Source organism: Sparus aurata, chromosome 5 (assembly GCF_900880675.1).
Source record: "Sparus aurata chromosome 5, fSpaAur1.1, whole genome shotgun sequence".
NCBI lineage: Eukaryota > Metazoa > Chordata > Actinopteri > Spariformes > Sparidae > Sparus > Sparus aurata.
Window position 1 is genome coordinate 18,118,961 of NC_044191.1, and position 27,954 is coordinate 18,146,914.

The following is a 27,954-nucleotide window of genomic DNA, read 5'->3' on the forward strand; positions in this document are numbered from 1 at the left end:
TCCTACAAGTCCTCTCTTTTTCTTTTGTGTGCTATTGTTCCCTCCTCCCACTCTCGCTGCCCTGCTCTGCTCTGCTCTGCAGTCGTCACATTAATCAGCTCCCGCGGTCGCATTTGGCGAGAACTTTATTTACTCAATAAGTTGATGTAATTGATGTAGCAATCATGGCGCAATCAAGTGCACGCAGCCGCGCATACTGTTTGACGAGCGACAGCCCTCGTTCACTTGTCCCGCAATCCAGATTCGTGCAAGTGTTATTGCAGTCCTCCTTCGATTCTGTAATTTCAGATGCTGACGGGGTTTTTGAGTTGTGGCCGATTCTGAAGTGGCATTTTGAATTTCTGAGAGACGCCTTTTTAAGATTTTGAAACGCCAGGTTAAAAAATAACCTCGAGGATATCACAGACTTTGGTGCATTGATGATTGTACTTGAGGTTGAATTTCACCTGCTTCGCTCAAAAGTAAACGAGAGGAAAAAGGACTGTTTACACTTTCTACAAGACTCCCTTTAGTTGAAAAATAACATGTTCGTTTTCCATTCAGGGGTTTTGATGTCAACATAGTGGTTACTGCTGACTGTGTTTTAGCAGTAACTGTGCTATTGTCATGATCCTGTCATTTAAGTTTCCTTTTTTTGTGTGTTTTATGTGAATTCTAGGTTTCTGTGGTGTCTTTTGCCCTGTTTCCACTCTCCCGTTTTACCTCCACCTGTGTTTCTCCACCTCGCCCCAACTGCACCTCATCCTCCGGTCTTTAGTTCCGTCTTTGTCGTGTCATCTGCTGAATTTTCATCTTCCTGCTGTTTTATTTGCCTGTTTCTTGTGTCGCCATTGGACAAGATAAATGTTCATCCATTGCACATCCTGCCTGCCAACTGCTGCATTTGGGTCCACCTTCTCTTCTTTCACTGTGACATTTCTTGTTACATTGTCCAGAGACACTTTAAAACCTCTTCGGGGTTGACTGATTCAGGTTGTGAGTGCCTTTTTTTCTACTTTGACTTGGACACGTTTGTCGGGCATCAGCTGATAATGTCTTCAGTGTAAATGTGACGTACTTCAGCCCGGTTCCAGACCACTGAATCACTAGCCTTTTTCACACTGCCGTTTGCATGCGGGGAGCCTGCGCCAATTCTCCGCACCCTCGTCTGTGAAAGTTTCGGACGCGGAGAGGGGGGAAAATTTCGCTCAGGCGCTGATCCGCCTCTGGAGGTAGTATCAGGGCCGCATTATTGGTGAGCCGTCCCAGTGTGAACGGATAATCCGGAGGCGCGGAGCGAGGGCGTGTCGGTCTGACAGTCTGATAACTGCACAGGTCCTTCACTCAACTAAATGCAGAGAAATGCCCGACAAAGCAACGTTACAGGACTGAACAAAAGTAACTTAACTGTAACTGTCTTTGGCAACTTATATGAAGAAAACAAATACCACAGCTGTACGTGGAGAAGCGTCTGTCCTCCCGACTCTTCGTCACATTTCTGCTCAAAAAACAGCGTCTGTCACCGGCAAAAAACTTTAACTCACCGAGTGTTTGTGATGAAAATAAATCACCGCGACCATCAGCTCTCCGGACCGAGACTTCAGGGAACTTTCCCCCAGAAAACAACTGCCTCCTTCCCCGCGAGTGACAGAGTCAGACAGCGTCCTGTTAACTGATGGTGATTATGTATAATTGTGTAATTTAGCGCGAAAAACTTTATTCCGTCACTTTCCAGGATGTTTGGTGGGTCAGGATCTCAATCATTACACATTACAACAGCATCCATATGATAATAAACTGTCCGCTTGTTTAGATTAAGGGGAAACACCGACGTCATCAACATGACGTGTACCGTCACGCCTCTTTAAGAGCCGCAGCGCCGGCATTCTGTGTGAATTACACAGCTGAAGGCGGAGATGCTTCGCTCTGTGTGAATCACCATCGACAGAGAATTGGCGAACCACCGCTCCGGAGATAATGCGGAGACGCTGTGTAAAAAGGGCTACTGATGTGCAGCTTTCCTTCCTGGTGGGAGTGAATAATCAAAGCAGTCTTAGTAGGAAGCGTGATGAATCGTGATTTTGCCAGTAAGTGAAGTAATGATGACCATCAAATGCCAGTGTCCCCAGCCAGCAATTGTGTAATCAGCATTAATATGCTTTGTAGATTCAGTAACATATGTTTTAGAGCAGGTAATGAGAATATTTGTACATGCTGGATTAATCAGTAAACAACGACTTTTGAGCGCAGTTGGTGGACAAATTAAAAATATCAGGCTTTGGTTGTTGGTGGTAAAATGTTGGACCGACTTGGAACCAGTGTGGGCAAAGAGAGCACTTTAGTGCCCATCACAAAGTGCACTAGTGGAGATGTTGGCAGACAGAAGAAAAGTGTGAATGTGCTCAAAAACTCCCAGCAGGACACATTTTACATACTTAAACTTCTCCAACACCACTAACACAGTCTGACCAAGAGCCAAATGTACTGGATGGAGATTTGTGAGGAAATTAAATGATATGTGTGTGTGTGTGTGTGTGTGTGTGTGTGTGTGTGTGTGTGTGTTTGTGTGTGTGGTTCTGCTAAGTCAAATCTGTCTGCCTCCGCTAACTGAGTTTCATTGCAGAGCCAAATCTGTTCAGAATTTGCATAAAATTAAATGTCAGAATCTGTGTGTCACTGAGTGTGTGAGAGAGACTTCAAGTGTTCCACCAACAGCATTTGTCCAGATGTACGATGTGTAATAAAATTAGCATGAAATTAAAAATGGCAGAAATGATGTTTGTGTGTGTGTGTGTGTGTGTGTGTGTCTGTGTGCGTAATGCAAACACATTTTATTGAATCAAAACTTACTTACATCAAACTTAAATCCAATGTGTGTTTTCCAGTCCAGTGCCATGCAGACTGCCTGTCCTGTTCGGGGACTCCTGACCGCTGTGAGAGCTGCAGAGACCCAAAGGCCCTCCTCCATCTTGGCCACTGTCTGTCTGTCTGTCCAGCTGGATACTACGCCGAAGGACGAGTCTGTGCAGGTATGACTCTCACATTCACACCACAGACAAAGGCTTTTGCAGATAACTTGGCAAAGACACTAGCGATGGGATTCTCACAAGAAAAAACAGGGATCCCGGGTAGATTACATTATTTGTGTTGACCTTCTGGAAGCTCTGCAGAGGCTCCTTGTGGTCAGCACACCACAATCAGGTTAGGTGTCTCTCACCTAAACAACACATACAGCGGATCTGTATTGTCTGCAGAGTATCAAGTTTCATCCACATTCTGAATTTAAGCTGCATCCATCATTGCAGAGAATTATTTATTGAAAGTCAAAGAGAGGAGCTTAATTAACGCCAAGTTTTACACATCTACCGTTGAAAACAGACTCAACCTTTGGCTCCACGTTTATGAGGAGAGTCAACGTGCAGCAGCACCGCAGCAGGTGTGCATTAAAATTTAGGACTGCAACAGTGTCTCCATCTGGATTGATTGCCCCGTGTGTAAGTGTGCGTGCTAGTTTTCGGTATTGAGTTTATGTGTATCGTTTCCTCCCAGTCCTTTTATCAAGCATGTGTGTTAGAGATTGTTTGCGGTCGCACCACCTTGACCGAGTGTTGACCCGCGACAACTTTAATCTGCTTACCATTTTAACGGCATTGAATTCCTACCATGCCATTGACCTCCTCTCCCGGTGATCCAGACAATTACTGCCCACTGATATTCATGAAGCTGCAAACGCCGAAAGCCCTGACGCCGTAAAGCTATCAGGCAGAGATAAAGGTATTAACTTTGACATCTAGCTGCTAATGCTGCAGTAGCCAGCTCTTGACTTTGCACACTTGTGTGTTTTCCACACTTGTACACCAGATATATAAGGAGAGGTGCTCAGGCGGTGAATGCAGGGACTCTGTATAGATGTAGCCTTTGTTAATAATACCTCTATTCAACCAGCAAAGTGCCTCACTGAGATTAAAGATGTCTTTCAGTGAGGTGTTTTGGCCAAAATTGGAGCAGCACATGAGAAAACAGACGTTACACGTGATAACTCAGCGATTCACCTGCTTCAGTTTTTTATGAACAATAAGAGCTTAAAAGACTTGATGAATGACAGACTCGTTTTAGGGCAGTTTTTTACTGGACGGTATGATCTGACTGTTTATGTTGCAAGATCTTGCAAAAACCCTGAATTTGTATCTCATTCATTTCATTAATATTCAACCAACGTTTATAACATTAACAGATTTTATTTTAGGAGATATTTGATCGATTTTGGTAGTTTTTTTTTTATTGAATATACAGTCAGATTTGTGCATTTGTGTCATTTTGCCTCTATTTTTTTATGAGCACTGCATCGAAACTTCAATATTAAACTGCGTTTCCTGTTCGACTGCTGCAGTAAGAAACCAATAAGAGCACCAGTAGCCAAGAACATGCTCAATCCCACACAGTGTAATATCTGCATTTTTCTCCCCACTAAGTGCATGTGGGTGAGTGAATATAAAGCTGCGAGCCTGAACTAACATCGCTGATAAGATCGTCTCTCCCACCCTTTTTTCCTTCTCCTCCTTTGCCCTCGCACTTCTTCTCATCTTTCCTGACATCTCTCTCTCTCCTTCCGACATATTTTTTTCTTATCTGCTTTTGTCTTTCTCTGCAATCATCGTTATCACCATCTTGATCACAATCAGGATCTTCTACTTATCTCCGCTTCCTCTCCCCTCTTCCTCTTTCGCTCTCTGAGTGGATGTCTGGCAGGTTTTAGGGTGATTTCGTTGCTTTTTATTTTGTAATCTTGAGATTTTCTTATTAAAGGCCATCTTAAGTCTCTTCCTTTCATTTTCTCTCCTGTCAGTCACTGGTTGTGTTATTATATTACGGGGATGTCTGTAAGCGCATTACATCGCGCGAAACACAGAACCTAGCTGCTAAAGTGAAAGATCTGTAAGAGCATGAGGCTGGTGTTTAATCAGGACGCCTGGAGGAAACAATACCTGCTTTGTATCTCTGTGTCATATAGATCGTCTCAACAGGTGCATTACTTTTATTAAAACTAAATTTAATCTGCAAAACTGGCTGCTCCGTGTTTTACCACATCAGTCTGAGAACTTTATCGTATACTATTCAGGTGTCGGATAACGCTATAACGTTTGGGTGGTGGAATGATTTAATCAACAAAAACCTGATTTGTGTTTTGTTGCTAACAGCACTTCGGGCGATGTACGTGAGTGCAGCCGAACCAGACATAATCCAATTTTGAAATAGCGAAATGTTTTAATGTGCAAAACGCAGAGTTGGTGATGGCTGCAGAAAGATAAGAAAGAGTGAAGACGCAGCATGCGTGCGTCGCTGCCACCCTGCAAGCTCAAAATGTCGTCGCCTCATTGGGAAGACGAAAATGAACCCGTTTAAAGGGCGGCAGACAGCATGTGTGGACAGAGAAGACGTCTTAATTCAGGAAATGTAGTGCTGTTTTATGTGGGAAGCAGCCTGACCTGCCATGATGTGACACAGTGACAGAGCAGAAGGATGCATCTTGTTCTAGGAGGGACATTTTCTGCCATGTTTGTCACAATTTTGTGGTTCTCCCTTGAAAATATTTAAATGGCATTTAGTTGACTCACACTAAGTTTATTCCTTTTTTTTTTTTTTATAAATATACTTTCTTGGATTTCATTTGGGTTGAAAGATACCTTGGGTTCACTTCAATTTTCTCTGGGACTTCCAGTTTCCCTCCTCAGTCCAAGAACATCCCAGCCAGTGCAACTAGAGACTCAATGTAATGGCTTCACCTCTGATAAACTGCACACCCAGGTTCCCTGGCTTCCTACCCTTCAACCACCAGCCGGCTAAGCTATGACAGGCAGTCCTGTAACCATTAAGGAAACTCCGATAAGGAGAGAAAATGAGTATTTGAAGTGACTGACAGTCAAACTCTCCCCCCCTTCTCCCTCTCCTCCCCCACAGCCTGCCAGTCATCCTGTGCCACCTGTTCCAGCAGCTTGGACTGTCAGTCCTGTGGCTCCCAGCTGCCCTTGCTGAGTGCAGATAGTGGCCAGTGCCTGTCCTCCTGTCCTCCTGGATCCTACCAGCATGACAACACACACTGTCGCAGTGAGTATCACACGATGTCATGTGACTTAATGTGCCCTCTGGATGCCACCGTGGAGGTCAGGCTGGTGTTTTGGCCCAGATTCAAACTGCTAAGGTGCAAGAAAGAGAAAGATGAAATTCCAGCATGTTTGCATTTCTTTTGAAGCTTTGCAAAAAATTTGCACTAAGATTAATGAGACTGGGTTAATTAGAATGACTCTTGTCAATTAGACAGTGCTTTAGAGAGTAATTTGGCACAGTTAATTTAGATTTCAAGACCCATAAATCTAAATATGCTCTATTCAGATACTTGCAAGGTTAAAGCTGTTATTGATAACATTCACCCACTGAATGTGGCATTCTACTTCCTTCAATTGCATTCATGTCACAACACCAGAGTCGCTTGAATCATCTGCCTCCTCAAGTGATTGCCAGTTTGCTGCACTAGCTAATGTTGCTGACACAGTCTAGCAAAAGGTTACATTGCTAGTGCTAGCTAATGTTATTGTTGTTACGTTATGTTATTGTTATTGATGCTAGGTAAGTAAAATAAGGCCAGTGGAGGAAGGTTAAAATTGATACCTGAACACAGCCATGGATCCGAAGTCCAGTTCATTTCCATGAAAGCTGCTCAGTGGCGACTGAAGTCAAAATGACTGGACTGTTTTTTTTTTGCGAACTTTGCGAATTTCTCAATCATGATGATCAGTTGAAAATATTTTTTTTCTGCACTTTTCTTAAAGTTTTATAGATCTTTTATTTTACAAAATATATGTACTATGATTACAGATCATCAATATACTGTATGATCATGCCTCTTTTTTGAATTAAGTGGTCACTAAATAACATGTCAACTAATCAATGACCTCCATCATGGCATCAAATCAGGATCAAACTGGCTGATGTGTCTGAAGACAGATGGATACGCTTGTCTCTGCAGTTTCACCTCCTCTCACTCTTCTTCTGATGTCTTTTGTTTTTGATACTGTCCCTTGCTAATTTTTTTCTCTTTGTTGTTCTTTGCTTTGCGTCTCTAAATCTTCTATTCTCTCTGTCTCTGTTTTTCTAACCCCATACTTTGCAGAAGATTTATAAAGAATCCAATTTTCTGACATTTCTTTGAGCATAATCCGAACCCTGATAGCTTCAGTCAATTGGTTTCCCATCAGCCTCTGTGCAGTGGAGCAGAAAGTGCATCTGCAGTTCAACACACCAGCAGTTTGACAGAGGGACTCCAAAGTTGGTGCATGACTTTGTTTTTAAGCGCCTGTGATAAACTCTGTGTGACTTGTTTCCAGTGGAATGGTGCAGCATAACTTTAAGGGTATGTTCCGGCTGAATATCTTAAAAAGTGATGAAGGAGAGAGTCCTCTCCGGGGTCCAAGTATTATTGCTTCAGAATTGTGGCTTTGCTGATTTATTTACTGTTTAAGAAAGTCATGTCTGGAGGCACAGTGGCAACCAAATGTTTGTAGATTGTAGAAAACATCTTTATTATCTTTCACAAGAAAGATACAGTAAGATAGATAACATTGGAAACCTACTACAATATTTTACGGTTAACAAACACATTTTGTATGTCATTATGCTCTACGAAATTCTGAAAAAAACGTATTAGGTTTGTTTCATATTACTTTTTGAGAGCAGGGTAATAAGTCATTCCATTCAGTGGGAAATTGATCTGCTTGTTTGTTTCTTCAATGAGAAGGCTGAGTTCTTGCTTTTTATTCCGTGTTTGCTGAGCTGTTCCTGAACTTTGACTTAATCACCCTGGCAGAACTGTTTGGAAGAAAGTTAGTGAGGTTTTTCAGTCTTTAAAAAGTTGTTACAGGGAGTTCTTCAAACTTTTGTTAAGAGCAACTTTTTTTTATTTCCTCCTAAATTTCTGCCAGTATTTCTCCTTCTGCTCTCTGCCTCCCCTCTTGGTATCTGCCCACATAAAACATTCTAAAAACCAATTAGCACTTAAAAATTTATTTGGAATAGAAAATTGAATACACTCAAGATTTAATTTGTTTCCTGTTTTATTGTTATTTCACTGAACAGGAACTGAGCATGTGTCAATATCAGTACTTCCACATTATGCCTCCCGTCAATCATTTGACACCCACAGAATAAAAAAAAACAAAAAAACAGGAAATGTCTAAAAAATAATTCCCAGTGTTTTGTCGAATCCAATCTCAAACTGTGTGTGAAGCACGACTGATTCATATTAGCATATTTTAAAAATGATAAAAACTGAGCGAGGGTTAAAAAATCCAAAGGTGACATTCACCACGCAGGTGAATAAACACCTCTTCCAAAGCAAAGAAGTGGTTGTATTTGCGAGACGGAAGCTGTTGAGGGGTCACATCGTTATCAATGCGGTAACAAGTCTGACTGATTCTTCAGACACCTGCGTGAATGGCGACATCATGTTCCTACATCCTTTGGAGCTAACAGTGACAACAGCAGCACTTCTGAGGGAGGGTCCTCAACTTAACTTGGATAAAAGATAAGGATCTGAAACATTATGAAGTAATGTGGAATTATAAACTACTGTATCAACATTTGACTTCCAGTGTCAAAAGGGCCAATACATACTGGCTGTGTCTTAGTTCATCTAGTAATGAAAAGTGGGTTTTGCATGTTCTTTTCAGCCTCCACATTATAGAGGCTGATGTTAGATAAGATAAGATGAGATAAGATAAGATAATCCTTTTTTAGTCCCACAACAGGGAAATTTGCAGAGAGCGACAGAGAGTGATAGATTTCCGAGATACACTGTTGCATGTAGTTTGTAAGTTAATAGAACAAAATATTAGCTGCACAAAATGTTTGCCTTTCGATGTGGTCATTGTGTCAGGGCAGGTCAACTGGCAAAGAACTCACTGGACCCTGACCAATCATAGTTTACTCTCTTTCTGACATTCGTGACGTGCAGAGATGATGGGTAAGGAGGTGCCAGGAGCGGACTTCACTGTTCCACCTGAAAACAACATCTTACCTGTTTTGACCGTGTACAGTCACCCGTAGAATAATGCTCTGGACTGTCATGGAACACGTCATACAAATTGTTCAACTTGGTAAGAGACTACTTTTTGTAGACAGGGAGGTTCAGAGGAGTGTTACGTCTGACGGGTTGGGCCGTAATTGTGTACTCTGATCTCTGACTTAAGTGGCTAAGTTGCATTGTGGGTAATGTAGGCACCTGGTTTTGAAAAGGAAGAAGAATACAAGGAATGAAAATGTGATATTTTGGTTCTGCTATTGCACACCGTTTAAGGAGTACAAAGCTATACCAGCGGACTTCCTTTCAGTACCTGGCGCCTACTTTACTCACAATGCAACTTTGCCGTCGAGTGAGTGTCACTGGAGGCAGTTTATCAGATTACACACAGCTTCTTCTTGAGCCACAATACCTTTTTACTATGTTTTTTTTTTTAAATATGCAGTGGTTCTCCCCAAGACCTGTAAACACACAATAGTGTGTAAAAATGGTGGTTTTCCTGTCAACTCACATTTCTTGTCATGTCCGGTTTTAAACATCAAACTCGAGTAGAAGTTAACTCGCCATTGACACAGTTTAAAACCGTAGCTTACAGAGACACGTGCATTCTTCTTTAGAAACCTACAAAGAGCCTCTGCAGTCTTAACGGTGGACAAAAGCAAGAAGGGAGGCCAGATCCCCACTGTACACAATGCCAACGCAGGATAAATGCACAATGAGCAGCATCTACATTGACTGTTGCTCAACCAATCTACCTCAAAGGTCTCCCAGCGCGCCAAAGCTTGGACCAATAAATAAAAACCATGGCTCAGTGAGCTAAACCCCTGTGGGCATGCTAATATACTCTGAACAGTTTGGCTGAGCGCCTCCATCGAATGGGGAAGACCTGCTGTGACTCCTGGGGATGATGGGTAGAAATAGAAAGAGAGGGGAGGGGTTGGGTGGGCGGGCGAGAGAGCAGAGAGTAACCTCAATGTGATTGCAGTCCAGTCCTGCGGCTCAATTTCACACCTTAATGAATATTGTCAGGAGGATTGGAATTCAAGACCTCCCTGTTCACGGGCTCCTTGGACGGCCTTAAATGGGATACCCAGCAGCAGCCTTTGTTAAAGCCTGCTTTGTTTTACCCTGCCTCCTTCCATTTATGTACTGTATACAGTCTCTGTACAAACCCCTTCTGGAAATCCCACCTCATACATTTCTGCTCCCTCTGTCCCTGCGTTTGGTGCCATGCTGGCGGCTTCCATGGCAGAATTCCCCTCTCATGCATTAATCCAACACCTACCCTGCATTAATACTGCAGATACTTCGTTCTCAAATGCTGCAGAGTGAAAGCAACGTAATATGATTGCAGTGGCTGTGCAAGAATTCTCCTGCCGTGCATTCATGCATCCATCTATCCGACCTGAAAGGGGCACTACGTCGTTTTGTTGAAGAAATTCAAACTCAGAATTTGGATATTTACAACATTAATGACGTAATAATACAAACTCAGAAATGTAATTTTTTTCCTATAACTGACTAAACAAGCTGTTCTCAGAGGAAGATGATAAGGCCCCTGGACACTGTTTGAAGCTTGAAAGGTGGCAGGGTCCGCCATATATAAACAAAGTAAAGCAGAGTGAAACTGTGTTGTCCTTCATAGTCAGTTTGTTTATTTAAGTTGTCTAGGCATAAACAAAATCAGTCTTCGTCCCCAAAATGACATAGTGCACCTTTTATATTTCCCTGAACACTTTCTTCTGTCCAGCCAAACTCACAACACAAACTTTTGTGTGTCTCAGCTAACTAGTCAGCCGACCAAAATCTTTTAACCTCCAACTCAATAATTGTGAAAACGCTTGTTTTTTTCCCAAGCAGTTTCTCCTGGGGACGGAAAAAAAAGTGCAGAAGTGGAAAGCGGGCCTCGCAAAGGCCGTGGTTGTAAATCAGAAGGTGCCCAGGTCGAGGCTATTAGGGTGGATTTAGCCTGAGTGAACTCCTATTCCAATGTTTGTTTATGGAGATAGAAGAAGGAAGGAATAAGGGAAGAGACAGACGAGAGGAGGAGGAGAAAAGAGCTGACAACAGTAATGAGTTTGCGAGGTGTCTGGAAGGTGCTGGAGACATTAACGTCGGATTGTAGCGTTTCTTGGCAGAGAACCAGGACCACCCACAGCCCAGAGCGTCCTCTCAGGCCTCTGTGGGGTTTTCGTTAATGCCTCAAGCTCATGACTGAAGGCTTTACTGCGCCTGCTGGTGCATGCATTCAAAGTCAGCTTGTTAATAATTATGGTGGGCGTTGTGCAGAAGATATTCTTTCTTCTCTCCCCTGCTTTTTTCTGTCCTCTTTTAACCAGTTTCCCCCCCGTCTCCGAGGGTTCTGTGAGACAGACGCAGTTGGCTTGTTGCTCAGACTGTGCAGCTCCTGACTAGAATATGTCCTGTTCAAAACATCCCAATGTTACTTACCTCTTAATTTTTAAACACAGCGGTTATGGTCACTGATTCCAAAACACAGACTGTGATAAACACACACACACACACACACTCACACATCTATACTATGAAAATGAATTTCTGTCACCCAAAGGACCGGTAACTGTTATCTGCTGCCTATTAAATGTCTAATTTATTACATCATTTTGTCGCCAAATTAACTCTTCATCATGAACAAAACCATGTAATAAAGGTGAGCATTTAAAGGGAGCAGATAAAAGTCCTTTGTGAGATAAAGATGATAGAAACACAGATGCAGTTAAGGGCTTGAAATATACAGAGGAAGGTTCATTCTTTTGTTGTCAAACATAGACAGCGGTCCGACTGTAGAGCACACTGTGACACATGCCCACCGACGGGCAGTTTAGAGCTTCAGCAAACAAAGACAGTGTGAAGTTCAGGACAGTCTGACCGCTGCTCTGACCGACTGTGAATGTATCCTGTACAGTAATGTTAAGCACAAACTCACTTTGAAAAGTCTGCCTTTTATGTTGTTCTCTTTTCTGTGGCTGACTCCACAATCTATTTCTCCTTCTCCTCTTTTGAGTTTTTTTGTGTGTGCATGTAGGAGAGCCAATGCTATAACCAAACCTTGGTCTTTCAAAACGTGAGGGTGGTGCAGAAGAATGAGACAAGCTGATGACTTTTCTCTGTTTACAATGAACAACTCAATTGAATGAAGCCCATCTTGTGAACTGATACCATTGTATACGTGGCCAGAAGTGTATCTTTAATGCAGACCTTTATATCGCATTTTCATCGTCATGACGATATTAACATGCATGATAAAGACGTCACAAAACCTGTCATTGTCAAGACTTTGCAAAGCCTGACCCAAAGGCACAAAATTAAAAGTCGGCCAGGTAACAGAGCAAAAAACAGACTTTAATGCAACTAAAGCTGTAGTCGATACAATCCATTCCAAAATTCAAAATCCAAAACAAAAGCCAGGCAAAATGGCGGGCAACAAAACAAGCATAAAACTAATATAAGTACAAACCAGGAACAACATGGAGACAGGGGAAAAACACAAGAAAGGACCAGGGAACAGATAAGAAATACAGGAACGCAGGGACCCAGAAAGAAAACAGACAAAGACAGGAAGTGGAAGGTAAAACATAGCGCACAGGGATACGCTCTCCAAAAAATCAGGAAATCACAAAACTAAAACTGAAGATGGTGATAAAAAACAATGAATAAAGAAATATTTTATGTAGATGTGGCCTGCATTCACACTTAGCACATGAGCTTGCAAACAAACCAACTCTCTCTACTAACTCACTTTAGAATGACAAAGGAGTTTTCAGTGAGAATACTAACCGGTTTAAACCAGCAAACTTTTGAATGAGTGCGTCAAGCTTTTCATGCTGACAGACATCTGTCACTATATTTCATTCACAAAGTCTCTCATGTTCTGTCAGACTACATGAAGGCAACCTTCTTCTAAGAACTATTTTTACTCAGTACATCTCTGAAAATAAACACTGCTGTTGGTTTTGAGGCAAAGTCTAGCATCATTTTTATTCATGATGGCTTCCTTGCTGTTCCATACTGACCTCTTGCTTGCACTTCACCTGAGAACAATAAAAGCTTTTGAGAGAACCATTTTTGTATTTTTCTTTTCTCTGGACTAGAAAACATCTTGGCATTGAGAGCTGTTTTTGGTTATGTATACATTTCAAGAAAGTCGGGGGATATTTAATCAATACCGGCTTGACTGTATCACCTAATTTTTTTTTTTGACTCCCAGCCTCTTTTTTTAAGAATAAGAAAAAAAAAAAAACCTTGACGCAGTTGAATAAAGTTGTAGACAATGAGATTTTTATTTCCTATTTGCTGAGTTAATTCTGTAGTTCAACTTCAAGAAGAAGAAGAAGAAGAAACTTATTTGTTCTTCTTTTGTGCTGCATTTAGAAGTTGAAAGGAACGATTTACTAGCTTGATCGGCAGGTTTGCAGTTACGCTGATGTTTCTTCAGGTCTTTACAGGATCACAGCTTCTTCAAATACAAGTAGAGATTCGGGCTTTTGGCTCTCAGTGACCAGGTATCAGAATAACTGAAAAACATTCACATGCAAACCTGATTCTGTTACCGATTCCGATCCAATATTAGGGATTTTCAGGAAAAGCTTCCACTACACTTTTTGTTTAATCTCACTCTTTTCCTCTTCACGAAGCTGCTTTCTAAATGCTTAGTTTAATTGTTGAATCTCTCATCTCATTTGGTTTTATTACTCGAGGTGCGGCAACTGTGAACTGCGGCAGCGGCGCAGTAATCATGTGTCTCCCGCCCGTCCCAGGAGGACAGAGAGCAAAGATTAAAGATTATCCACTGCACCGTGTGACTGTGCATTCATCTCAACCTCCCCTGGTTTATGCAGAAAAGGCTTTAGGGGAGGTTTTTGGCAACTGGCCTGTTAGGATTACATTTGCTGATAACTTAGCGCTTTGGGCTGCACAGAAAAATAAATTGCTTTCCTGCGAGGGGCAAGGTAAAGGACGTGTAATCCCTCTTGTAACCATTTTTGGAAGGGGGGGGGGGTGTTCATGTGTACCGTATGTGTGCTTATAGATACCTATTTTGTATCATCGCTTCATCTGCAAGAAGAATAGTTTGAGATGTTCTGCATGAAAGGAGACAGTCGTTAGTATTTGATCGAAACAATGTTCAAAAGTTTCTTCTAAATGTTTGAATTTTTTCTGTGGAAAATCAGTCATGACTACTCTAAGCAGATCGATGAGGAATTAATGCGTGATATTTGATGCAACGTGAGTTTGTATTCGGCTGTTTTCTGCCGGCAATGTGCCATCTCGTTTGAGACAGAAAGTATCTTGGAGCCTCTTCGGCGGACTGAGAAGAATGAGAAGAGGACAGCGAGAAAGAGAGACATTAAAATTGAACATGTGTGTGAAGAGATGAAAAAAAAGAGAGGCTTGTTAGAAAGAGACAGACGAACAGAGAGAAAGAGAGATGACAAGCAATCCAGCGGCCGGAGGGGCCGAGGCAGAGAAAAAGCCTGGGACAGAGAAGAGAGAGCCTCACAAGGAGAGAGAAAGAGAGGGGAAGAGTTGCACTGGTTCAGAAACGGAGGGAGAGAGAGAAGATAGACAGGTAGATGATGGCAAGGAAATAGCCAGAGCTGAGGAGCATAGAAATCTAAAAGTCGGCCAAGTAAGTGCTGTATTTCACCCGTCAGTCTACCTGTCACGGTGGAGGATACGCTCCGACTTTCGACTTTAACCCTTTTCACACAGAAGTGAACAGAAAACTTTAGCCTTCATTGGCTTTTATTTCCAATGAGTTTCCAATTGACTGCAATTTCAAATAACTCTCTTACTTCCCTGTGTTTTATCCTAATAACTACAATTCATGTATACTTTACTTCCTTTCATATTACAGAATTCAACATCAAGGTTTAGATTGATATCTTCTCTCCCAGGCAGCTGTTAGTTTCCATGCGTGCCAGTCCATTATGGAAAGTGATTTGCAGAGACTTGCCTCAGACAAGTAATCAATCACAGGGAGCGATCGCTGTACTTTTCTTTAATTTTGACCTTGTTACAGCTTTGTCGACTCGCACTAAAGTTAAATATCTGGTTGAGTCGCAGACAGGTCAGGCCGCTAAGAATGAGCTCCAGACGACGAGAGCGGACCCTCCTCTCCTCTCTCCTCTGCTGTCATCCGCAGCAGCTCAAAGTCTTATCATGCATCTGTGTGTATGGAGCTTGCACAATAATAGCCTATAATTTCTATGGAACTACATAAACACAAGCTTTTCAATATTTATATCCGTTTCATCCTTGTTGAACCACTAAAACCAGCAGGCAGTATCAGTGGCAAATTATTCCTAGCTACAAATCAAGGCACACGCAACTTGGACTGCTTGGGTAGCAACGTTTCCGTGTCACGCATCACATGTTTGATCTTGTAATGTTTGACCCACTGTCACTGCTCAGTCGTGTAGTGTCTGAAGCACTACGACTGCAAGACTCCTGAATACAAAGCAGAGTGTAGTTAGACCAAGGTAGTACAGGTGCTTGGTGTACCAAGAAATTAGACATTTTTATGACACACAAATATTGCGTGTAACCCTAAAGAAATAGTTATTCACTATAATATTACTAATCTTTTTATTTTTATTTTTTTTATTTCTTCTCTCAAAGTTGAGCTGAAACCAGTGGCTTTTTGAATTTTTTAAAAGTGATGACTTATTTTTCCAAAAGTAATCCCAAGTATTACGAAGTGATTTGTACTTATTGGGCTAAAACATGCAAGATCACTGGTTTGGTCCTTTTAAATCACCCGTTGGTGATTTAAATGCCACGCTGTAAAGTAAGATTTATCCACCCCTAGTAAAATCTGTGAAAAACTCGATTTGATCTGCTGTTCTGCGGCAATTCTTCACCCCTGAGTGTGAAGAGGAAGGAACAGGAGAGGAACGTTGAGGGTGAATGAGAAACTAACAAAGAAACATAGCGTGAGTCATTGAAAAGTAAAGTGTGAAAAGCGCTGATTCTATTGAGCGAATTTCCTTTTGCGCTCACGCTACATGTGACAAATAACACAACAAAAACAGACAACAAAGAATGCCGCATCCACTCCATCTGGCTTGCACAATACACCATATTCGAAGTAAATGCAGTTGCATTATACAACATGAACCTCCATGTTTCTATACAGTTTTTTTTACTCACCTTGTATGTATGTCGCCCTTTACTGAGGTTGAATACATAGCAGGGTTCCAGATGGGGAGGAGTGGGTGGAGATGCGGTGAGGACAAACTTCCCGCCTTTGCACAACAAAATGCTGCAAAATAAAATAAAAAGGAGAACATAAACAGAATCTGTGTGGATGAGATAAACACAGCCCAAATGAAACCGTCTCACTAAGAAGGAAGGTAGAGAGCACATATATCTCTTCCCTGGCTGCACCGTTCTCTAAATTGGTTATCTTAATAAAAGACAGTGTTTACAATTGTAACCAGTAACTGGATTTTAATTTGCTTTAAAATACAATCTCCAATAAGGCTGATTATGATAGCGGCCATGAGTTTTGGTGAAGGCTGAAAAAACTGTTTTTTTCCTGAAGGGAATCAAAGCAAACACTGTTGGTTGACTCAGGGTTGTTGCTCCTGCATGATGGAGGATAACTGCATGAAGCTGAATATTTCTCACTTGCCTTTTAATTGAAGAGGGGAGTTTTCCAAAAACCTAACCAGACCACAAGGACTGCATCGTCATAATGTGAAGTTGAAAATTGAACCCAATCAAACATAAAATTGCAACGTGAGGATGATTTATTTTGGCGATCTGGTTGGAAAACAGTGCGTGGAAGCATGTCACTCAGGAAATGAACTGCTTTGTTCTTCTTTGGCATGTGGCCTAACTTTACACCGTATTTTCTTCAAGTGCTGAATATTCTTTGAAGTATCCTGCTACACCAAAAGAAAATGAATGCTGCTTGCCAGAGTTAAACTATTTGATGACAAAGAGTAAGTGAATAAAGAAATAATTAGGGAAATAAAAACAACATGCGAACAAGGGAAATAAAACATATTAAATGTGCATCAAAATTACACAACCCTGTTGGAGGCAAAGTGTAGGGACAGTAATGTGGTGTCTGTGTGTGTGTTTTCAAAGTGAAAAAGTGTGTTATGGTCCTGGAAGGAAATATGTGTTTTCCAGATGATAAAGAGAAGGATGTGGAGAGAGTGGGAGAAGATATGAATGTTGTTACCTGGAGCAGGAGGTATCAGTACATTTATCTCGTACTGCTTCCCAGCAAACTTTGTTGCTAACATATTGGGTTAACTCCTGGCAATAATTGAGTGAGATTTTCATCAGCATTTCTTAAATGGCACTGATTCAATTAATTATACCTTCCCCTGGTGAATATCCCCCTGACTTGATGTGTTTTTCTCATTTCATAGGCTTTTTGAATCCTCCTTCCTTCTTCCTCAGTGTTTTTTCACCTCTGACTTTCACTTTTCTGTCTCTGTCGCTTCACTTTTTAACTCTTTACCTCATTCACTCTTTCCGTTTACACAGCTGTCTCTTGTCCTCACAACTCAAAGGTGCAATATGTAAGAACTGAATACTTGTTGAATTCATACATACGCGCTTGCTGCTGCTAACTGTAGCTGCCATTATCGAGTTAGCTCAGTTAGCCGTGCATCTGGCGGTACGGACTGGGAGATTGGGGAAGTGTTGGTATTTACATCACTAGCACAGGGGCTTTGGACCAGGAGAGACTGTAGAGCATCTTTTTATTGTTCTGCAGAATATTTCACACTGGACCTGTATAGATGCTGACGGGACAAATAAGCATGCTGGGCATTCTCATTAGATAAAATTAGTTTGTTACTCATCAGGAAAATGCATTTCTATTTGATACCACATTTCAGTACAGCCAGATTCAACTGAAGGTTTCAGAGATCCACACAGAACCTTTACCGGCTCCCCTAATATTGAGCTTGAAAAAGCCTTCAGGCTCTCTTAGATCTGGAGAAATTCAAGCACAAAGATTACTAAGAGATCGCTTTTATCCCGTTTGGAATGCCTCAAACTAAGATTGGCCTCAGGTGCTCAATGCATGCATCTTCAAACTGTCAATCAAAGGGCAAGATCTCATTGATGTAACCGCTTTAAGTCTGAAACTACACTGCAAATGTGTGTGGAGGACCGACATCAGAAATGAAAACCAATCCAATATACTGCTCGCAAAAAGGTGATGCTTCTGCACCAAAAATGTATTGGGACGTCAAGGAATCCGTGTGATCCACAACCGGCATTACACTGCAGATTCCTTCCAATAAAATGTTGTGAAATTTAACAGCATTTCCACATGCGTCTAACACAGAGGGAGCTTCAAGACCTGGATTTTTGGATCTCAGAGCAAGGCCAGAGATATAGTTCTCTGGTTGTAGTGTGAGATAAAATGTATTCGCAAGTAGTAACAGCCTGGGACTCCTGTGCCTCTTCCTCTCGCCAAGTGAACCATGATAGAGAGGTTATACAAATTGTCTTAGAGTTTCAAGGCTGCAGCTACAGGTGAACCTCCAACTTTGCAGCATTCATTATAAAAGAAACAAAACTTTGGGGGTTTACATGAACATCCACTGAACCCATAAAGTTTTTTTATAGATGATAATGGGAACAACTTTGAAGATTGTGAGGAAAAACAATCAGAAAGAGTTTGGCATTAAGATGACGTCTTTGTGAAGGCGATCCCCAAGGGGCCCTATTCGGATTTCCTGTTTTTTCAACTGTGGGCATCTTTTAGAAAGGTTGCTCAATGCGTACACAATGTCTGGAACAAAACAGCATCAGCTTGTGAATGTACACCAGATATCTGGCACTGCCAAGGCTGTCCACATCACAGTTAGCTGTATCAGAGCCAGAGCTTTCACAGCACTCCTGTGTGTTCCTTATAGTTTGTTTTTGTCTCTTGTTTTTGTCGATTTTTTTTTTGCGCTTGCAGTGGCATCTGGCTTCAGTCTGGGCCGCTGGGAAATCATGTGTAATCATACCAGTTGGTGTTGAAATAGGTTTTTGGAGCTTCTAAAAACACACACACACACACACACACACACACCGGACACACACTGTATACAGACAGATGAGTTTATGGCAATATGACGACACAAAGACACATAGAACTAAGCCTCACCCACATTTAATCGAGAACAAAACAAGATTAATTCGCTTACGAGATTGCATGCATGTCAGTGTCTTGTTCCCATTGTTTTTTTTTTAGTGTTAGTTTTGTCTGTATTACTCACTTACTGTACTCACACCTTCACACACACTCAAACAGACACTCACACAGACACACAGTTACATTTTTACACAGACTCCCAACATAGCTCACCTCACTCCAGCGCTGTTGGTGCTGGTTTTATCAGGGCTCATAAAATGCCACTGGGAATGGTAGCTGTGGAGACCACACACACACACACACACACACACACACACACACACACACACACACACACACACACACACACACACACGTTCAACAGAACGTTGTCAGTGTTCTCTTAAAACCATAAAAGTTTCCTTAATGTTCAAAGTGCATGAAAAAAACAAGCTGCTAGTTTTAAAGAATGTTCATTGTTTTCTATCCTTCCAGGCCGAGATTTTTAATTAATTTAGGTAATCCGTCACAATGCCCGGGATGTCTCATTGTTTTCAAAGCCACATTGTTGTTGTGTTGTAATGGAGGTGAAACCGCAGGTGATTTGAAGAGCTTGTTTTAAAGCCACATCACATATTGGAAAGGAAATGACACACTGCCTCGATGGTGGAAAATAGGTCAAAATCCTAAACACATTAGCATTCTGGTAACTGAAATGTTTGCCTGTAGTATAAAGTGCATTTGATTTATACTAAATGGGCTAAGAAACACATACTGGTGTGGTTATTCAGACCCATCTTACACTGTTGGTATACAGTATAGCCTATAGATACCTAAAGTAAACTTTTTTCTATTCTCTCTTCCAGGCTGTAGTGAGTCTTGCTCAGAGTGCCGTGGGCCGAGCCAGCAGGAGTGTGTGTCGTGTTTGGACCCAGCTGCTTTGCTCAAAGACGGGGAATGTGTTCCTGACTGTGGCGCAGGATTCTACAGTCAAGAAGGAATCTGCTATGGTAAGACTGACCTGTAATAACTGTTTGATGATTATATGGATGTAGCATGTTTTACCCTTTTTGATAATAAGATTTTAGCAATAAGAGGATTATGCTGCATTCCACTGTACTAAAACTATGACATGACACGGTAAAGTGCAAAGAGCGGTCAGCCAAGTCGTAATTCCAAGTCAGAAACTTGGTCAAGATCAACCAAGCCTGATTATAGACACACATGATGTCACAGCAATATAGCGGCGCACAAAGCCTCTATGCCTATTCTTGTGAATGCGATATCTCAAAGCACCTTGAGGGAATTTCTGCAAATTTGGCACAAACGTCCACTTGGACTCAAGGATGAACTGATTATATTTTTGGAGGAGGCGTACCTTAACTGGTGTGCGTAGGCCTTCAACAATGAGTAATTCTAGTTTGGTTTCAGCTAATTCATGCTTGATAGAGGTGCAAACCACGAGATGTGAGCCAACTCCTCCTTTCTCTTTTAACATGTGCTAATCTGTTAAATGAGGTGCTGTCGTTGCTTGTGAGATTCACGGACCAATCAAAAATCAGTGCATTGTGGGCATCCATTTTTTCCCAGGCAGAATCACTGAGATGCATCACGTTCAGAACCCTGGAGTATAGATACAGAAATATCGAATTCCGACTTGCTATGGTTTGCAGTCTCTCACTGATCCCTCGACAAAGGCACTGGCTCGACAACTGGACTTGTTCCTCAAGCCAATCTGATATCAGGATTAAACCTTAAAGACATGAAGGGATTAATAAAGCACCTAATCTAGACCCAATACACACTCATGTAAAGCTGTGAAGGAGGGACAGAGCCACCATGTTTTTAAGGATAAATATTGTTACAGAATTCCCTTGTAATTGACATAAACATGTTACATTTAGCTTCATAGAAAACAAAACCTGTCTTGCTTCTGCATGGCGTTCTGGTCTGTTTTCTGGTGCTGTGGACGCAGTAATCGGACTCTCTGATAAATGGACAGGATGTTGTTTGTTTGTTTGTGCTTTTATCCACTAAAGTTAGAAAAAAATATAGAACCCCCAAAACCACTAGCATACAAGACTATATTTCAATTCTAAAGCCTGAAAGTGTCTGAAAATATACTGTCATATATGAAATGATGCCCAATTCATGTAACTTCAAAAAGATATAAATGAACTGGTGCATAATAAATCATACACTTAATAGTGTCAGTTGATTTTTCTAAATTCGAGGCTATTAAAAGAAAGGTCAAGGAGGAAAAAAGCGACTTACAAAACTGCAGTTATCCATGTGAAATGTGTTTGTTCACCGTCTGTGACAATTAGAGGGCTTTTTTTCAGCGATGAAACAGTGGTGAAGGTTTATTTGGGCTTGTTTTTTTATAGCGTCCCTGTGGAGACTCATGCAGCATGCACTCCACATCGTGCCAAAATGATAAGTCAGCAGTAGCCAGAGTTAGCAAACAAACAATTTAAAAAAATACAATAATTAGCAGTTCTCTCTTGCACTAATGAGGATTCAGAACCTCTTTGAATAAAGAGATCCTGTATGAATATGGATGGTTTCTATTTTTGAGTGGTAAGATGAAGCAGAGTGAGAATAGGCTTCCCTCAGGGCGATGGTGAACTTTCTTTGGTTAAAACCACCTGGAGGGGTTGTGGGGGGTGTGGGCGGTGTTGTGTGAGGGGACTTATATGGAAGACTTTCAGCGAGGAGCCGTGTGCAAGATTTAAAGAACTCAGTGAGGAGCCCTCTTTTAGAAAATGTCATACCCAGGGAACTTTATGGGAAAAGGTCAAATCCATTAGAACTTGCCAGTTTGTACTATGAGACCTGGTTTAAATGTCAACATCTGGAGAGACCTGAAGGGTTTTTAACTTTTCGATATCCTTCCTCAGGACTTCCTGGATTAGCTTTGAAAAGGTTTCCCTTTTACTGCTTATCCTCGGTTTAGATGGAGGCAAAGATCTGTTTGAGCGTGTGTGCTTGTCATAGTGTCATGTTAATATGAAAGACTATACACACACACACACACACACACACACACACACACACACACACACACACACAGACACACGAATGCACTCGTGTTGATTCAGCTCAAGCAATTTTGAATTGTTTCTATCTACGCTTTTTTACCAAGACTTTTTGTATCTTATTAATTCTTAAGTTTCTTTTACCGTGAGTACAACACAAAGTGAACACAAACTTGCTAACAGTTTACAACAAAACATTGAACGAACCAGAAGCCATTAATATTAACATGCTGCGTTTCACAGCCTGTGATTCGTCCTGTGCCTCCTGTTTCCCTGACAACCCCAAGTGCATAATGTGTCTGCCGGGAACCGCCTTGCATCATGGGAAATGCATTTCCCAGTGTCCCGCTCAGCATTACCTGGACAACCACAGCAGATGCAGAGGTAGGCTAAATCGTCAATACCTAAAACTTTGCCATCTTTTCTTGGTAGGAGAGGATGTTCTTGTTCATGTTCTGCATCTTGTTGTTGTTGTTGTTCTTCTTCTTCTTCTGCTTCATCATCTTTTCTTCTTCCTCAACCAGCTACTGTGGTCAAGTTTTGCATTTTAACAATAATTCACTGTTGTTTCTACTTGTCATCACCCTTTTTTAGCTCTTTGGTCACGTTCACATTTCAAATATTAAAACGTTTAAATTACTTATTTATGAAGTCAAAGTTCTGGGATTAAAAGTCACTGTCAAGCAACCTCCTTTCTTGTTCATCAAAGAACATTAAGCATGTGAGGTGCACAGGCACATGGCTTTAATGCTCTAAATCTACTTTAAGAGCATTATGGTGTTCTTCAAGTAAAATTTTGTTAAAGAGAGGAAGTATTAAGTATTAATCTCTTAACCGACAGTTTAGGTTCAGTTCTTTTCTTTTCCTTTTTTTTCTCCTAAGCCTGCCACAGCTCCTGCGCTTCCTGCTGGGGTCCCTCGGTATCCCAGTGTACCTTGTGTCCAGGTGGGCTCCTTCTCCACCAGGGTCAATGTGTGGAGGCCTGTGGGGAGGGACTCTACTCCCAGGACAACACTTGCCACAGTAAGACCTTATATCTATGTTTCGTCAAAGTGATACATGCTTGCAAAAAGTGCTTTATATAATTTGTTCCACCGCTGTCAGTCTGCCCTTTTTGACCTTTCATCTCCTCTGCTTTTAGACTGTCATCCCTCCTGTCGCTCCTGTGTTGGACCCTTGGCCTCAGACTGCCTCCGCTGTCTCAAACCAGAGGAAGCCCTTCTGCCGCAGTCCAGTCACCTCCAGCACGGCGTCTGCACTGCTGGATGTCCTGCACACAGCTTCCTGGATTACACGCAGACATGCAGAGGTGAATACATACGGTCTTTGCTTAAATGTCTTCCTTTATTTGGAAGGAAGTGCCTTGAAGTGTAAGCTAGGGTGTCAATGCTGTTCTAGTCACCAAGCCCATAAGCAAGTCAATCAGTAGCCCCTTCGGGTTTCAGAACAGATCAGGTAATCATTCGCGCTAATGTAATTTGTTAAAGCCCAGTGAAAGCAGAGCTCAAAGAATAATCCATGACTGAGCAAAGAAAATCTTGTTTATCCAGGCAAACTGATCTTGATGCAAATGGTGCCTTTATTTGAATAACAGTAATTATTGCTGAAAGAGTTAGTCAAGCAGGCAGACTGTCAATTAACAGAAAAAGCGTGGACTAAAATGTATTTAATCGACAATCTTTTTACAATGGATTTATGGATTTGATTAAAAAAAAAAAATACAGAATATGCATTGCTTTGACCATCTTCAATGTGCAGATTCCAGCTTTTTGGATTTTCTGCTTTGGAAACTTGTAATGAGCAACTCAATGATTAATTTATTCAGTAGGTCCTAGGTAATCCTGAGGTTTTGGACATAAGTTTGGACTTGACTTGGTGCTTCGAAGATGTCTACAATTGTATTTGTGTGTGTGTGTGTGTGTGTGTGTGTGTGTGTGTGTGTGTGTGTGTGTGTGGTGTGTGTGTGTGTGTGTGTGAGTGTGTGTGTGTGTGTGTGAGTGTGTGTGTGTGTAAACTTTGTGGATGTGTTGGGAGAAGGGCGATGGTGTTTGTGTGGAGACAACTGATTAGGCTGTTTGTAAGGGTGAAATTGTGCATGTAATGGGCTAATTTCTAAGGTGGGTTTTAGGTTTGAGGGGATAGTCTGTCGAGTGAGAATAATTATCACCTGCCTACCAACACACGCACACAAACGCACCGCTGCAGCTAACAATGCCTTGCCAAAAAGGCTTCATGATACAGGACAGCATGGAAGAGGAACTGGAGATGAAAAGACTGTGATCAGTTCTCTCTACCTCCCTCGTACCTCCAACTGTGTGCCGTCACATTCTATCCACTTAACACAATGGCTGCTCTGCTATCTTATTACCTCCCTGTTCAGTTTGTGTGCCCGCTGACCACACTGGCTTCAGGACTTGGCAGGGAGAGGGGTATTTGTTCTGTCCTACCTGCTGTCTCGTCCTCGAGCGAAGCCAAGTCAGTCGCCAACGCTGGCATTTAGTTCAGCTCCACTTTCCTCTCAGCTCAGTTTTCCTCTGCAGCAGCTGCTCTTACCTGAAACGAGATAACGCACACGCGGCCAAACAGCAGTTTAAGGTTCCGTTGAAGTTGAATTTTAGGATGTATGTATGCGCAGAAACTTTAGACTGCAAAAGTAAGAGCGGTCGAGTGTTGCACAGATTTTTCTTGGTTTTGACCCTCAAGAATGTTCTATCGAAAAGCACTTTTACAGAGCAAGATATTTTCATCCATCCTTTGGTCAATTTGTTACTGTTGAGAGTCTTGTTTTCATATCTTTGTATTACCATCCCCTCATGCATAGTTATAGTTGATGACTCTTGCATCATTTAGGGATGAAAATGTTAAGCAATTTCTTTCATGGGTAGTTGACTGCCTTAACAACCAATTATAAATGAGTTGTCATTAGTATATGAAATGATGTATGTTAGACCCAATAGAAAACTGTTCGTAGGCTACATTGGGAATTAAGAGAACAGATAAAGTAAACACCAAGTTACTTGAATTATAAACAAAATAACACAAAATAATGGTAAGAATAATAGCCGAGCTCCCGTCTGTTGCTACAAAATCCAGCCCATACTGAGGTGTTTAAATGGATTAAAAGTAATAATATCAGTTTGTATTGAAGGTTTTTTTACATTTTCAAAATCACAGACTACTTGTGTGTTAATTAAATAACATTTCTCTTGCCATTATTTGGGATTTTATTTTAAAACATCTGATAAGCAAGTATTTTGTGATGTATTTTTGCCCCGCCTGTTGGTTAAGTAAGTAACAAAAGTTTTAAATCTTTACAAGTCCTAATTACAAATCCCAAGTCAGATCATGTCCTAAACTTTCTGTTTTTGTGTCCTTAAGAAGCAGACTTTACTTAATGTAATGCCATCTTATTAAGTTAAATTACAGATATATTGCATGCCTTACAATAGGTATTTATAACATTAAAATCAACATTAAATTAACATTTAAAATCAAACTAAACAATTGTGTCTTATGTTATGTAACCACATCAGAGTCTTTATATCTGAGATTCTCTAGTGTCCGTCTGGTGATCCACTGAAACTAATAGCAGTTTCACTGCAAGTTTCTTTTTTAAATTGTGGGATAAATCTCTAATTCTCTAATCTGTGGGATATCGCTAGTGAGGGTACAAGTCATTGGTACTAAAGGAAAGGTCAAGTTGGAAGTCCCTTTTTTTTTGTCACCTGATTTATGGTCTGACTCAACTTCAAGTCACGTTACTTGAGGGCAAACTTCTGACATGCATCATAATGTCTTGGTGAAGGCTTGGGAAATATTTTGCTCAGGGTTAAAGAAAGCATCATACATTGATCAAACATTGATTTCCCTGAGGTGTTGGTCTAAAGGCACACGCAGTGTTTCAGCATTCATCGTTTGTGTAGCCGACAGACGTATCTGGACTCTGGGGAAATGAAAATACAATTCAGAGCTTCAGTACTGCATTCACCAATGAACTGTAGTGTTATTTATCATGAAAACTGAAGACTGGACAGGAGATTTGGGGGTATGGTAGATTTTCTTCTGCATTTCTCACTGCCTTGATTTCAAAGCATGAGCTGCCAGTGGAGGTGGTGCAGAAAATGAGCCACATGTAAGACACAGAGAGCTTGAACACAAGGCAGGTTGCTATTAGCATGGCTTTATTGGGATTTCCCACAGTGTCGCAGATAATTCCTTGCTGTCTGTTTACAGATATCAGCAGCTGTGTTTCCAGGTGCAATTACAGTTTAGTTATCGTGTCAATTACAGGGTGCTCTGAGGAATGTTATTGTAGTTTCCTGTTAGATGATGGTTTGTAGATTCCTAAATCTGTGAAACATTGTGATTTGTCGCTTCTGTTGTAAATACCTTTCCCCGATTCTTGTTTTGTTTGGTCTGTGAGGAAAGTCAGTATCACCAAGACCAGAAATCTGGCTCTCACAGAGGGCCTAAAATTGGTGTGTGCAGCCTCTTTAGGAATCACAACCAATTGGTTACCATGCTTTTGCTTTTGAATAATGGATATTTGCAACCTCTAGGCTCCTTACATTCATTTCTCCAAGAGCTCAGGAGCCTGCATCACTTTGATTTTAGGGATTTTGAGCCTGAGGCCACTTAGTGACATTTAAAGCAAAGCTGTGCTCTCCTCACAACATTTTACTTTTAAGTTCAGAGAGGGCCAAGCACCGGATCCATTTTTGTTTACTTTACCTCGATTGAATAGTCATTTGCTGTATTGGATTCCCGTAATCATCCTGGAGGAGATAATTGCAAATCAATGTGTAGTAGTTGGATTGGAGTGTCCTCTAACAAGCATTTATCTCTGATCGCATGGGGCCAACACCGAGCCAATATAGGGGCTGGAGTGGGTTTAAGTTCAGTTTCAAGGTGTTTTTCATTCACTGTCACATACAGAAACATCAGATTAATCAGCAAATAGGGCAGAGGGTGATGCGAAGAAGCAGCAAGGGCCTTTAATGAAGGCTAAACCTCAATTAGCCTCAAGCCTTTTTTGACCCCTGCCCCTCTGTCTGAGTGCCCATCTTGCCACGAAGAAAAGAGTTACAAGGGGTAGTGGTTGAGATCTCCCTCTATGAAATGTGATAACCCTTTAAGATCCTAGGACTCAGACAGGACCAGACATCTCCAAAATCGTGTCTCCTGCTGTGGTGATTTCTCTTGCATTACTGTGGCATTGTCATAATGCCATTTGACATTTCTCCGATGGATGCTTGCAATTTAGTCACAACTTCTCATATACAAACAAGTTGTTGATAAAAAAAGAACAGTGCTTCATTACTTGGTCACCATTGGTGCTTTTAAGGCTAACGCAACATGTGCTCTTGCCCTCGCACACTGCAATGATAGTAGAGGAGTGGTACCAGCTGCAGCAACTTCACTGCTGGACTCTAGTTAAATTTTGGTCTGTCATATGCAATCAGAGATGGTAGAATGCTACATTGAGGTACATTAAAATGCACAAATCAGCAATAATAATGTAATGCCAGCTAGCTACACAGTTAGCTACACTACCAGCAATAGTGTTATGTCTTTTGTTAAGAAGAGGACCGTAATACAATGAAACGAGTGAGTTCTCATAACCCTTTGTTTGAAGTATGCCTCTGAAAAACCTCCATTTGGTGAGCCAAGTAGCCCTAATACTTGAACCAGCCCCTCTATCCCCAACAACGATCAGGACACCCTGCCCCTTGGGCTGTGTAGTTGGTGCT

General features: G+C 41.4%; 1 protein-coding gene across 2 annotated transcripts in view; it reads left to right on the forward strand.

The window, feature by feature from the left end:
• Positions 1 to 27,954, forward strand: part of fras1 (Fraser extracellular matrix complex subunit 1) — a 257,491-nt gene that overhangs the window by 110,502 nt on the left and 119,035 nt on the right. For both annotated transcript variants that reach the window (XM_030416990.1, XM_030416991.1), the window contains exons 12-17: positions 2,865 to 3,008; positions 5,938 to 6,084; positions 20,033 to 20,176; positions 22,448 to 22,588; positions 23,087 to 23,227; positions 23,346 to 23,513. In XM_030416990.1, the coding sequence (XP_030272850.1) occupies positions 2,865 to 3,008; positions 5,938 to 6,084; positions 20,033 to 20,176; positions 22,448 to 22,588; positions 23,087 to 23,227; positions 23,346 to 23,513 (885 nt within the window). The remainder of the gene's footprint in view (positions 1 to 2,864; positions 3,009 to 5,937; positions 6,085 to 20,032; positions 20,177 to 22,447; positions 22,589 to 23,086; positions 23,228 to 23,345; positions 23,514 to 27,954) is intronic.